The sequence below is a fragment of the Choloepus didactylus genome, chromosome 18, assembly GCF_015220235.1.
Source record: "Choloepus didactylus isolate mChoDid1 chromosome 18, mChoDid1.pri, whole genome shotgun sequence".
Classification (NCBI taxonomy): Eukaryota; Metazoa; Chordata; class Mammalia; order Pilosa; family Megalonychidae; genus Choloepus; species Choloepus didactylus.
The window spans coordinates 36,963,100-36,976,488 of NC_051324.1; the positions used below are offsets into that span (position 1 = coordinate 36,963,100).

General features: G+C 38.0%; 1 protein-coding gene across 5 annotated transcripts in view; it reads left to right on the forward strand.

Moving 5' to 3' along the window:
* The window catches only part of TRIM37 (tripartite motif containing 37), a 230,264-nt gene extending 217,475 nt beyond the window's left edge, over positions 1–12,789 (forward strand). For all 5 annotated transcript variants that reach the window (XM_037810100.1, XM_037810101.1, XM_037810103.1 and 2 more), the window contains one exon: positions 11,370–12,789. In XM_037810100.1, coding sequence (XP_037666028.1) covers positions 11,370–11,460 — 91 coding nt within the window. In that variant the 3' untranslated portion in view covers positions 11,461–12,789. The remainder of the gene's footprint in view (positions 1–11,369) is intronic.
* Positions 12,790–13,389: the final 600 nt, after the last annotated feature.

Consider the following 13,389-nt stretch of genomic DNA (forward strand, 5'->3'; position numbering starts at 1 on the left):
CCCTGCTTCTATCTGATAACTTCTTGGTTTTCTTCACTGGCTCCTCCACTTAACAATAGTGAGCACTAACATCTTTGTGTGCTGAGACTGCTGGGCCCAGTTGCAGGTGTTATTGCATGTATTATCCCATTTAATACTCATAAAAACTCCGTGAGTTAGGTGCTGTTAGTCCCACTTTACAAAAGAGCAAATAGACATAGAGAAGTTAAGTAAATTTCCTAAGCCCAAACCTAGGGAGTGAGCACTATGTTGTTCTACCTTAAATAATAAGTCTCCTTGGCCTCTCCTCACACTACTTGTTCTCCTTGGGTAATGTCACCTATACTATAGTTTCACCTACTCTCTCTCTCTCTCTATATATATATATATCACTTCACAGCTTGCCAATATCATTGCCAAAATGGAATGAGTTCCCAAATCTCTATTTCCAAGCCAGAACTCTGCTAAGCTTTAGATCTGTATTTCTAATTGCATATAAATGATCTCTTCCAAGACATCTCCACAGGTACCTAGAATATACAGTATGTCCAAACGGAACTCATCTGCTGTTCTCCCCACCCCACCCCACCCCAAACTGTTCCTTCTACTTTATTACAAATGTGTTTATCATTTTCCCAGTCATACAAGTCAGAAACCTGGAAATTAGGCTTTCCTCTTCTCCCACACTGTTCTATCTCATCTGTTTCTAGATCCCTTTTTAGCTGTCTTCATCTCTGTAACAAACTATATCAACAGCCTCTAAAGGATCCCCTTTTCAGGTTCTTTCTACTCTGGTCTGTCTTCCATACTGACATGACAGACATCTTTATAAACATAAACTTGATTGTGTGGTCCCTCTGCTTATTCAGCTGTTAAAGTCCAGATGACTTAGCCTGGCATTAAAAACCATACAATGTGGTGCCAACACTTAAAATCTCTTCCTACTTCTACCCCCGTACCTCTTGTACTTACTGTTCTTAAAATATACAATGCCCTTTCAAACCTGCGTGTAGTTGCCCTCCCCTCTACCCTGAATTTCCTTCCCCAATCACTGTCCTTCATGTCCAACCAAAAATCACTTCCTTTGTGACATCTCCCTTATTCTCTCTTATTCAAAGACATTCTTCCCCTGCTTTAGTTTCCCCCTTGTCTGTGCTATATTTTTATTTATTTATTTATTTATTTATTTTTATTTTAATCTTCATTTTATTGAGATATATTCACATACCACACAGTCATACAAAACAAATCGTACTTTCTATTGTTTACAGTACCATTACATAGTGGTACATTCATCACCCAAATCAATCCCTGACACCTTCATTAGCACACACACAAAAATAACAAGAATAATAATTAGAGTGAAAAAGAGCAATTGAAGTAAAAAAGAACACTGGGTACCTTTGTCTGTTTGTTTCCTTCCCCTATTTTTCTACTCATCCATCCCTAAACTAGACAAAGTGGAGTGTGGTCCTTATGGCTTTCCCAATCCCATTGTCACCCCTCATAAGCTACATTTTTATACAACTGTCTTCGAGATTCATGGGTTCTGGGTTGTAGTTTGATAGTTTCAGGTATCCACCACCAGCTACCCCAATTCTCTAGAACCTAAAAAGTGTTGTCTAAAGTGTGCATAAGAGTGCCCACCAGAGTGACCTCTCGGCTCCCTTTGGAATCTCTCTGCCACTGAAGCTTATTTCAATTCCTTTCATATCCCCCTTTTGGTCAAGAAGATGTTCTCCGTCCCATGATGCCAGGTCTACATTCCTCCCCGGGAGTCATATTCCACGTTGCCAGGGAGATTCACTCCCCTGGGTGTCTGATCCCACGTAAGGGGGAGGGCAGTGATTTCACCTTTCAAGTTGGCTTAGCTAGAGAGACAGGGCCACATCTGACCAACAAAGAGGCATTCGGGAGGAGGCTCTTAGGCACAACCATAGGGAGACCTAGCCTCTCCTTTGCAGCAACCGTCTTCCCAAGGGTAAAACCTGTGGTAGAGGGCTCAACCCATCAAACCACCAGTCCCCTATGTCTGTGGTCATGTTAGCAACCATGGAGGTGAGGTAGGTGAATACCCCTGCATTCTCCACAGGCTCCTCAAGGGGGCACTACATCTTTTGTGCTATATTTTTAGAAGCAAGAAAAAGGCAAGCTATCTTCTAGAAAATTGGTTCTATAACAAGTATTAAAGATACCCTTCAATACTCTAACAAAGAACTTACAGATAAGATCATGAGGAAGATGGTTTTGGATAGTGTTGTCAAAAATAAATAGTTCTATACAAGGGTTGCATTTTAGAATTGAGAAATGTCCCTTTTTTAGCTTTATTCCAGAGTTCCTAATACCTTGCTCAATGTAAGGTAAAGTCAGTTCTCAATTTTCAGGAGGAATTTGTAGAATTTTGTGGACTCTTTCAGCTCTGCTGCTTGTATTTGGGCCACTTCACAGCTTGCCAGCACCTTCCCAAAGAGTGGGAGGAACACAAATCAGTGATGTAACTAAATCAGTCCTTTAAGATTTTTTTAATGTTCTGGAATTTTCTTGGTAATAGTAAACTAAATTTGCAGTTAGATGTGAATTGCATTTATCCATGTTATCCCTATATCTGATTACTTCATTTATTTAGGGAGGCAAGGAACAAGTATTACAATATATATGCATACATACATATCACCCATATAGATACACATATTTGATTTATTCTTTTAAAAAATCCAGGAAGTGAAGCTAAGCTATAAAGCCTAAAATAATAAACACAGGACCCAAAGTGAGACAAAGACAGAAACAGGATTGTAGCCTAATTCTTTGGATTTATACCCTTGCATTTTCTCCAGTCATCTTAGCTGTTTATAAGTTTTAAACAGAAATTCATTGACCTTTCCCTTTTAAGCATTTAGGTCCCTTGGAGGCAAGTTATTTGAAACCCCAGGGTTATCTGGCATATTACTGTATTCCAGAGATGGAAAATAGTATCCATTTAAAAAGCACAACATTTTCCCTATGAATTTATTCTCTATTATGTCATCTTAATATTAATTGAAAAAAAATTTAAAGATAGAAGTGAAGTAAAATATGGGGGGAGGGATGCTTCCATTCTCTGGAAAATGATGATTTGAGCTACACATGACCTAAAATGTAATGAAATGAGGATCACTGTGGTTTTAACCAGACATGTGTTACCAAAGATTAAAGGTATCCGTTTAAAAAAAAAAGGAAATAGAAACCAGTAAGCTCTACATTTCTTGATACAGTTCCCTTTTAATAGTATAATTTAAGTATATAAATGGGTAGTTTTGTTATAGCAAATAATTAAAAGAGGCATTATCCAGCTGTTATTTTAATCATTAATCATAAGTACTCTAATAATAAAATCATCACCTCAGATTCCCTTTTTTGAGAGTTAACATAAGGCAGTGAGCTAGAAGAGGATGGTTTGGGAAGAAACAAAAATTAATTTGTTTTCCTACCAATAGCTCTGGAGACTGACAGACTTCCATTCACCCTCCAGGCACCAAACCAGACTACACAACCTCCAAGGGCCTCAATTCGCTGCTTTTCATCCTAAAGAGCAATGCAATAAAAAGATGCAAATAGCCAGAATCAGGATTTATTCATCTACTTTAACAGTAAGCAATAGATATAATACATAGCAATTTCCTGGAAAACTTCCCTTTATTTTTCCTTTGGAAGGTAGGGATAGTTGCTGAGATAATGGCAGTAGTTATAATAATTAAGTGAATCCTAATTAATAAATAGAAAACTGCCTTTATGGCATATGCCCCAAAGGAACAGACCATACTTACCTCTCTATCAGGTTTGTGTGGCTTCATTAGTTCAACAGCTTGGCCCTTTCTCACAAGCATAACCTGGGAATCACCCACCCAAGCCACATGAAGCATATTGCCTCTAATGAAAGTCACCACTCCTGTGGTCCCACATCTCAAGCTCTGAAAATAGGTTAAACAAGACTAGAGTCAGTAAAGATAGACACCACAGTCTCATTGAGAAGCAATTTATGGTTGACAAATTTTTCATTTGGGAGCTAGACTATTAATGCAATTTCACAGATAAACAGCAATTCATATTCTCAATGTATTTTTATGTGCCTGTATGGATTTATACGTATACACACACACAAATCCACCTCATTTGGGAGGTGTTCAAGGCAGGGATAACTATTAGCTCCATTTTATATACAGATAAGAAAACTATGGCAGGTTATGTGACTTGCCCAAGAGGAAGTTACTGATTAAATCGACACAAAACAAGTGAGGTTCTTTTTCCTCCTAGTCCAATACTAAGTCCACTATATCCTTAAGTGTAAAGATTTCCATGTTCTGTTCTCTCTTTTGTTACTGACCTACTGTGTACTTAGGAAGAAAGTTCTAGCATTACTGAAAAATATAATAGATAAAGCATTTATTGGTACAGACCAAATGTTCTGATGCATTGGATATTAAAATAGGAGCCAAGAGATAACCAACATTGCCTGGAGTGCCTGAGATGCTGTCTGTGGTGGTTTGAAGTTGCACGTACACCAGAAAAGTATGTTCTTAAAGTCCTTTGGGTTTTCTCATTGAAAGTTGGATCTTTTGGTGAGTAGGATCTTAAGTTGCAATGTGACCCACCTCATTCAGGGTGGGTCTTAATCCTCTTAGTGGATTCCTTTATAAGAGAATGAAATTCAGAGGAAGGGAGAAAGAAAGGAAGAGAGAGAGCCACAGAAGTAAGAAGCTAAAAGCAACAAAACCCAGAAGAGAAGGGAGAGATTAGCACAGCAGACGCCGCCATGCGACAGGCACAGAGGAGTCCAGGATCATGGGGATTCAGTCTTTGGGAAGAAAGCATCGTCTAGATGATGCCTTGATTTGGACATTTTCATGGCCTCAAAACTGTAAGCTGTAAGCTAATAAATTCCCGTTGTTAAAAGCCAACCCATTTTATGGTGTCTGCTTTTGAAAACTTGGCAAACCAGAAGATGCTTATGCCTCTTTTAAACAAATCCTCTCTAGAATATTTTTAAGGGCCTTTGCTTTTGGAACATCGCATAAGGAACAAACAGCCTTGTATTGTACTGAAATAGCTCAATACCACTGTACGTAGCTCTTGATACTACTATACTAAAATGACATCTCCATTGGCTATGAGTCACACCAAATGAGCATGACTTTCTGTTACTAAGGACCTGGATTAGAACCAATGTGTCAAGGGTGGAAGAAGGCCCCTTGTATCCCATTGAGAAACACAACTTTTCATTTTCCCTATATAGGAAAAGTTTGTTATAAATCCTCACCCACCAATAAAATGTTTTCCCACATAGAATGTTTAAAAACTCAGCCCCCTGGAACATGTGATAAAGGCACTTCATTGCATATGCCCTGGAGAGAACAGGAGGCAAGGCTGCTTCACAACGGGAATAGCTACTTTCTGCCTAGCACTTAGTAGCACTTGGAAGCACAAAAAGAAAAAAAGTAATTGCTGAGACAAACCTAAATTATTCAATAGTGCGGAGAAATATTGGCAAGACTAAAGCCACTAGGATCATAGACAAAGCAAATGAGGTTAACCTGGTAGGGAAAAAAAGCCTTAATTTTGAAGATGCAGAGGAAAGAGAATAGAGCAGAGGATGAAAATAAAATGATTCTTAGTTTCACAAATCACATGTAAGGAGCCAGGTCTTATCAGTTAAAATGATGAGAGCCAGCCACTGCAGTGCAGGCACAGCCAAGCAGAGTGCTCACCCTCAGGCAGCTTTGGGAAGGTTAAAGGTCAAGAATTTTATTTTCTTTTCCAGCCCCACTTCTATATGTGGGCCCTAGTAGTTGCTGTTGGAGTTATACATTAATTCAAACTTGGGACAAAAAAATAAGAAAAATAAAAACCCAGATATAGAACATTGCTCCTGCTTAATACCAAAGAGTGCCCAATTACTATTTCATTAATTCCATGCCTCACTATATTGCTTTGTAGCATAACTCTGAGGTCAGAGAAATGGATTAAATGATTATCCTGTTCTCCCCAAATCCATTTCAAAAACAGTTAAGTTGTTGGGCAGTAGTCTTATTTTCTCTGTGTATATACTTCTGTAATTACTTTAAAAATGTTTAAAGTACTTTCTGTTGGCCCAGTTAAACACCCAATATACAGTATTGTAGTTAATTATGTACTCATGCCCAGAATGATTAGATTAAATTTCTTACTTTTAGATATTACTATACAGCCAACCCCTGTCATTCATTCCGAGTGAAAAACTTAGGTCTGATTAAGCTTAGCCATATAGGACATAGCTCTGACTTTTCTTTCTGTTAAGAGAAATCAGTTCAAGGATTATCTAAGGATTCATCCTCTCCAAGCAAATTTTTCCTGAAGAGATGTACAGTAAAACACCGCCTGCCCACTTAGAACCTGATGTATGGGAGTTAGCCCAGCTTCTCTTTCCTTTTTAGACCATTGTTTTAATCACCGTACACAGGTCTTGTCAGTAAAAGTCTGCTCAGATAGATGGTTCTAGTGTGAAACTGACAGGCAATGGTGGAAAAGAGAAATAAAACTCACCTGCCAAATGCAGCAATGGAGACTTTCTAGGAAATTACTGCTTGAGAGTTTCTTTACAGTATATCACAGTACCCCACTAAAACTATTACTCCTGAAAGGGGACTTAAAACTACCACAGTGTGCTGGTTTGAATCTATTATGTCCCCCACAAAAGCCATGTTCTTTAATGCAATCTTGTGGGGGCAGACTTATTAGTCTGTTGATAAGGGTGGAACCTTTTGATTGAATGTTTCCATGGAGGTGTGGACCCTGCCCATTCAGGGTGGATCTTAGATCACTGGAGTCCTTTAAGAGAGCTCACGGACAGAAGGAGCTCAGAGAATCAGAGAGACGTTTGGAGAGAAGCTAAGATGTGTAATCCAGAGCTTGCCCCCAGGAGAAGCTAAGAGCCAACACAGATCCAGATGCTTGGAAATGCTTGGAGATGCAGACGGAAAGACATTGGGAGATGCTAAGCTAAGAGATGAAGCCGAGTTTGCCCTGGAGAAGCTAAGAGAGGACTCCTAAATACTTAGAGAGAAATGCCCCAGGAGAACCAAGCAGAGAGATGAGAGAAGCTAAGAGAGACAGAAGCCCAGGCAGATTTTGGAGAAAGCCATTTTGAAAACAACTGGGAGCAAAGGACCCACAGACACCAGCCACATGCCTTCCCAGCTGAGAGAGGTGTTCTGGACACCGTCAGCCTTTCTTCAGTGACGGTATCCTCTTATTGATACCTTAGTTTGGACACTTTTATGGCCTCAGAACTGTAAACTTGTAACCTAATAAATCCCCTTTATAAAAGCCAATCCATTTCTAGTATTTTGCATAAGAGCAGCTCTAGCAAACCGGAACACACAGACTCGCTAGTATTGTTGGTTAAGAATACGGCTTGAAGGGAATTTTTAATATTTCCTGCCCAGAAACAGAAAATCCAAAGTAGTCCGTTAGCTACAGACAAAGTTGACCTAGGCCAGTGCTTTCAGGGGCTGGAATTGATGAGATGTCATACCTCTCTGGCTGCTTTCTGCACAAACCGCTCATCAGTGATCCGGAAGGCCCGGCACAGGGCTTCAGCAGGATCATGGGGGAACATCTCCTGGCGTACCAAGTTAACATGGAGGTGAATGGAGGCATAAATGGCAGCATCCACTCCCCCATGGCCATCAAACACTGCAAAGTAAGCTTGTTCTTCCTGGTCCTGTCAGTGGAAACACAGCAAATACAGGTAGGCATAGCATGATTCAAGTGAGCCATTCCCCTGGAAACACGTCCCATCCTCTTCTCTCACTGCCTTAGCATCCAAATAAATCAGACTAAATGTTTCCTTTTTCTGACATGCCTGATCAACTGCTGAAATACCTGGAACATTAGGGCATCTGTTTACACACCAGAACACTGGAACACATCATGCCCAATTAGCTCAGGCTGAAGTGCCCCCTCTCTGTGAAAGTTGTCTTGTTCCATGGAAACCACCCACGTACACTTGCTTCAAAATTGCTGTTACAAGTGGGGAAGTGGGGAGAAAAGAGATGGGCCGAGGAGGAATTGAGCAAAAGCTGTTCTGTATTGAATACTTTTTTCAAAATGCAAGTGCTTTAGTAATAAAATTAGAACCTAAGAACAATAGGAAATAATGGGCCTTCCAGTACATGGCCAATTATGTTCACGTTGTTTAAAATAGGAAGAGAGAAATGAAAGTATACACATGGCCTCTAAAATAGTTAACTAAAAGGGCATCAGATGTTGCCACTTTGTTTCACCCCATGATCCAAGATTTAGCTTCAGACCCTTGCCCACCCTCTGGTTAAATTAGGCTCAAAGGCAACTCCCAGAGGAGACTTTCCTGGACTATGCTTTGTTTTGACAAAAGGAGGCCTAATTCTAAGATTACATTTTTAAACCATCAAGTAATTTACTTCATCTTCAAGTGTTTAAATCTCAGATCTGTCTCACTTAGATGATCTGTGACTTGTTACATACTTTTAGGAAACAGTATGTAATGATTTTCACTTGATTTCTTTTTCCTTGGGCTCTAGGAGCCCAGACCCTGTCATTGATTCTTAAGCAAATCATTTTCTTGTGCTTGTTTGTTCATCTGTTAGGTAGGGATGAGATGCTATCTCACAGGTAAAGAAACAACAGATACATCTAAGCTTCAAAAAGTTATTTTAAAAGGCCATACTACATTTATAAAAGTTCCAGTGTTAATAGCAATAGAGTAATGATAGCACCTAGATACTATGAAATCTAAATCTAATACAGACATGAAAATGTTTATTTAGTAATTAACACATCTATAAATGCCATTGGAGATAACTCATTAAACAGAACTGTCTAGAAGTAAAGTCCTGATATTTAGAAATTCTACATAAACTGAAGCATTAATCATTTTTAAATACCTCAGTTGGGCAGGATAGGGTTAAAAATTTAAAAATAGCATCATATCCAAGTAATTTCTAAATGAGTGAGCTGATGTGGGATCATCACAATGGGGGTGAGGGATGGTGTGTGGCAATAATACGTTATGAGGGATATGAGAGTATAACTAACTAAAACAGTTCAAGAACTTGTGGAAGATTCTTAATATATATTAGACAAAGCAAAAAGGAACCAAATGGGTTGCTTAAAAAAAAATTCTGTAGCTTCTTTTTGAAAAGCAAAATTTCCTGATTTTTTCCCCATTACAAAAATAATATGTGTTTATTTGGACTAATAAAGAAGTTTAAATATTACTTATAATCCTACCATCCATAGATAACCAGTCTTTTTCTGATGTGTATGTGTGTGTGTATAAAATTAGGATCACACTGTACATAGAATTTTATATCCTGATTTGTGTCATTTACAATATCATTAGTATTTTCCCATGTCATTATTCGAAGATCTTATTTAAATGGGTATGATATATGTCTTATGCGATATCAGTTATTCTCTTTAATGATTTAGATCATTTCCATTTTTATTTTAAAATGCTGTGAAAAACATTTATGCCAAATAAAACATATCTGCAAGACTTTACTGCATTTCTGTTTCCTTAGGATGAAGAATTAAAAGTGAAATTACCAGATCAAAGGGTTTGAAAATTTGTAAGGTTCTAAACATGTTGTCAAATTGCCCTGAAAGCCTGTTTCATGATAGCAAGGTGTTCCTTTCTGACTTAGGCCTTTGAGCTGATTTTGAAATTAGGAGGCCAAATGAAAACTAAACTAGGTCAGCAAACAGCAATAATGCCCTTAAACCTGAGTATAATCTTCAGGTGGTATAGAGATATAAGGATTGTTTCTCACACAACAGCCTTTTGGGTTACATTTGCACAGGCAGGGTAATGTTTGGAAACAAAGGTATCAGCTATTCTAGCTTTATAATATAAACAATTATCAATCCATCATCACTGCTGATTAGCCATTGACAGCTAAAATTTAAGTTTAACTGCTAAGAGAAGATAATATTATGCTTTGTAAAAATTACAACGTAATTTTTAAGTTATGAACTTGAGTGAAGAAAAGAGGCAATTGACAGGCAAAGGAAACAAACCTACCTCTGTTCGCATTAACATAATACATTTAATAGGAAAAGTAGAAGATGATGACAAGAAAATGATTATTAAGCTGTATTAAGCTGACAAAGCTCATATGGATCCACTTTGTCAGTCACAGAGATTCACAAAATATAATTCCAGCTACTTTCCTATCTCAAAGACCGAGATTTTAAAAAGGAAATCACATGAAATCAGAAAACTGTCTCTGCCTCGATTTCATACATTTATGTTTGTTTTGTGTTGATGAATATAATAAACCCCATTTAATTATACTATAGAAATAGTTTCCTTAAAAATAGCTTTATTGAGATATAATAGTTTCCCTTTTTGTTTGTATGTTTATAGAATAGCTCTGGAATATGGTACAAGAAACTAGTAACTTCCATTGCGTTCATGAAGGGGAACTGAATGCCTGGGAGACAAAAGATAAGAGAGATGTTTTTTGTTTTTTGTTTTTTTTTCCTCCTAATTTTCAACAATATGCCAATTTGGATGTATTATGTTCCCCAAAAAGCCATGTTCTTTGATGGAGTCTTGTGGGGACAGATGTATTTGTGTTGATTAGGTTGGAATCTTTTGATTGTTTCCATGGAGATGTGACTCAGTCAACTGTGGGTGAAACATTTGAGTAAATTATTTCCATGGAGATATGGACCCTGCCCATTCAGGGTGGGTCTCGATTTAATCACTGGAGTCCTGTAAAAGAGCTCTCAAACAGAAGGACCTCAGAGCAGCTGAGAGTGACATTTTGGAGAACAGCCAACATTTTGGAGACAGCCATTGAAAGTAGACTTTTGCTACTCTAGTTTGCCTGGGAGAAACTAAAAGAATACACCTAGACGCTTAGAGAGAAATGTTCTTGGAGAAAGCTATTTTTGAAAAGCAACCTGAGAGCTAGCAGACATCAGCCACGTATGTGCCTTTCCAGCTAACAGAGGTTTTCCAGACACCAATGGCCTTTCTTCAGTGAAGGTATACTCATGTTTATGCCTTGGTTTGGACACTTTAATGGCTGTAGAACTCAACTTTGTCATCAAATAAACCCCCTTTATAAAAGCCAGTCCATTTGCATAACAGCAGCATTAGCACACCAGAATGCATGTGAATGTATTACCTATTCATATAACAAAATAGTTCCTTTAATGTTGTCTAACATAAACAAATTTGTGCCATTTAACCTTTTGTCCCAACTCTTAACTTATCAGAGTTACTATTAGAAATATATTAGAAGTTCTCCTTTTCTAACATGGCCATGAAGGTTTCTGTTTTGTTTTGTTTTTAAATCTCACTGACTCTGTGTGCCCCTTACCTCTAGGTTGAAGAGCATATTAAAGTCAGGAATGCAGACATGTTTGTCCTCCATTTTCCTGCGCATGTTTTTGATGGCATGGATTGATGTCTCATAATAGAGCTGGGGTCTCCTGCGGAGAGGGAAGTCTTTCACCCATCTGCAGCAAATCTCGTGTAGTTTGCTGAAGACAGAACGGGCCAATTTCACTGTCTCAATCTCTGTGAAAGAAACACAGAAATCCCCAATCAAGAGCCTTGTAAAACTGCTTTTCACTTGCCTGCTTGGTAAAACCAGAAGTAGGTCACCTTATTCAAGCTCCTTCTTAATATAAGAAATTCATCTTTCTCAGAGAGAAATGAAATGCCTCTTCTAAAGAGAGAAAATGACAACTAATCTAGTCAGCAGCTCCCACTAAGATATCCACGTCATGAGGAGAAAACCTCTGGCCAAGGCTGGATCTATTCCTAGACTTCGTTTCCTCCAGCCTGGGAGATTACTTCTTTGGCCCCTGTTCTCCAGTTCCCTTTTGGTTGGCTGTCATGGTTATCAACTGGAGAGCCAAGGAATAATGACTGAAATATGAACAGTGGTTATATAGCTAATTGGAATATGAATGGCCTATGAAAACATAATTTACAAACCACAGGAATAAGAATTTACCTTGATTACCATTTATCTTTGTCTCTCTTCATGACCTCTTCCTTTACCTGCAATTCCCTAATGCTTTCCTTTCCTGTAACTGTTCATAATTTGGAACTGAATTATATATTTTGTTATATGATGTATTCTTTAAAGTTTTATGGTATTGGTCAGCAAATGAGTTAAAAGTCTTATATTTCTGTAAGGAAAAAAAATACTTAAATTTCTGTCTTTGTGTGTGATCCTGGATAGAAAAAAGGACATAGCAATCAGAGGAGCAAAATAAGGGGTCTTCATTCTAGACTGTGGGGTTGACTACTTGACTTATTAAGCACAACAAACTCGATGGACTTATGTGGAAGCCTTTTAAGCAACTCTGACAGCAGGGAACTTGAATGGAATTGAAGAGATTGTAACCTACAGCAATCAAGTTGTCCTCTACTCAGATTGCAGCTATTGAAATAACCAAAGAGAAATTAGTTTTCTTCAGGCCAGTATTTTAGAGGTTTCACCTATCTTCCAGGTTAAAAAAAAAAAAAAAAAAAAATAGAACTCGCCAAATTTTTTCTTTACTAAATTAAACATAGCCTGACAGCCTGAGAAAATTTCTACTAGATGGGCAGTGGTTGTACATGCCTCCTCCAATCTAGAACACAAATCCCAAAGAAGAGACATTATATGTTCTAGAACAGCATGGGAACTTGGCTTCCCATTTTCTGGTCCCTGAGCCCTGCCTTTGCTTTGATCTGTGACTATATTCAACATTCTTTAAAAAAAAAAAAAAAAAAAAAATTATATTTAGAAAGCTGACCTCAAGGTTTTTGCCTTTTTTTTTCTCTCATTAACAGTACAGGGTGGTAAACCATGTTTTGTAGCTTTGTCCTCTTAACATTTTTGTATAACTAAAAATAAAGGGTACACCTGAAAGAAAAGAAATTCTAAGAGCAAATACATCCGGAGGAGGTGTGTACAGGAAGGAAACTGAGGCCAATAGATAACCCAATATTTTGATTGTTTTGAGCAACTACAAACTTTTTTCTTTTTTTTTTTTTTTAACTACCACCTGCCATTGACTGTCTCTGCTGACAATTCCCTACTTTATCACTGCAAGCAGTGGTCTCTGCAGCAGCATAGGCACCCAAATGTAGATCCTGAGACTGATGTGTCCTCACTGACTCAGTCACAACAGAGAACTGCCAAACAAATGATTTTACAAACTTTGAGGGAGGATGGGGTGGGGTGAAACAAATAACTGGTATTAGCCATCAGGATAGTTCCTAGATTCCAAGATAATAATATAAACCTTTGTATCATTCTTTGTTTTGTATGTTACTTTTGCCACTAGGCACATGTAGCTATTTAAATTTAAATTAGTTAAAATAATTCAGTTCTTTGGTTGCATTAG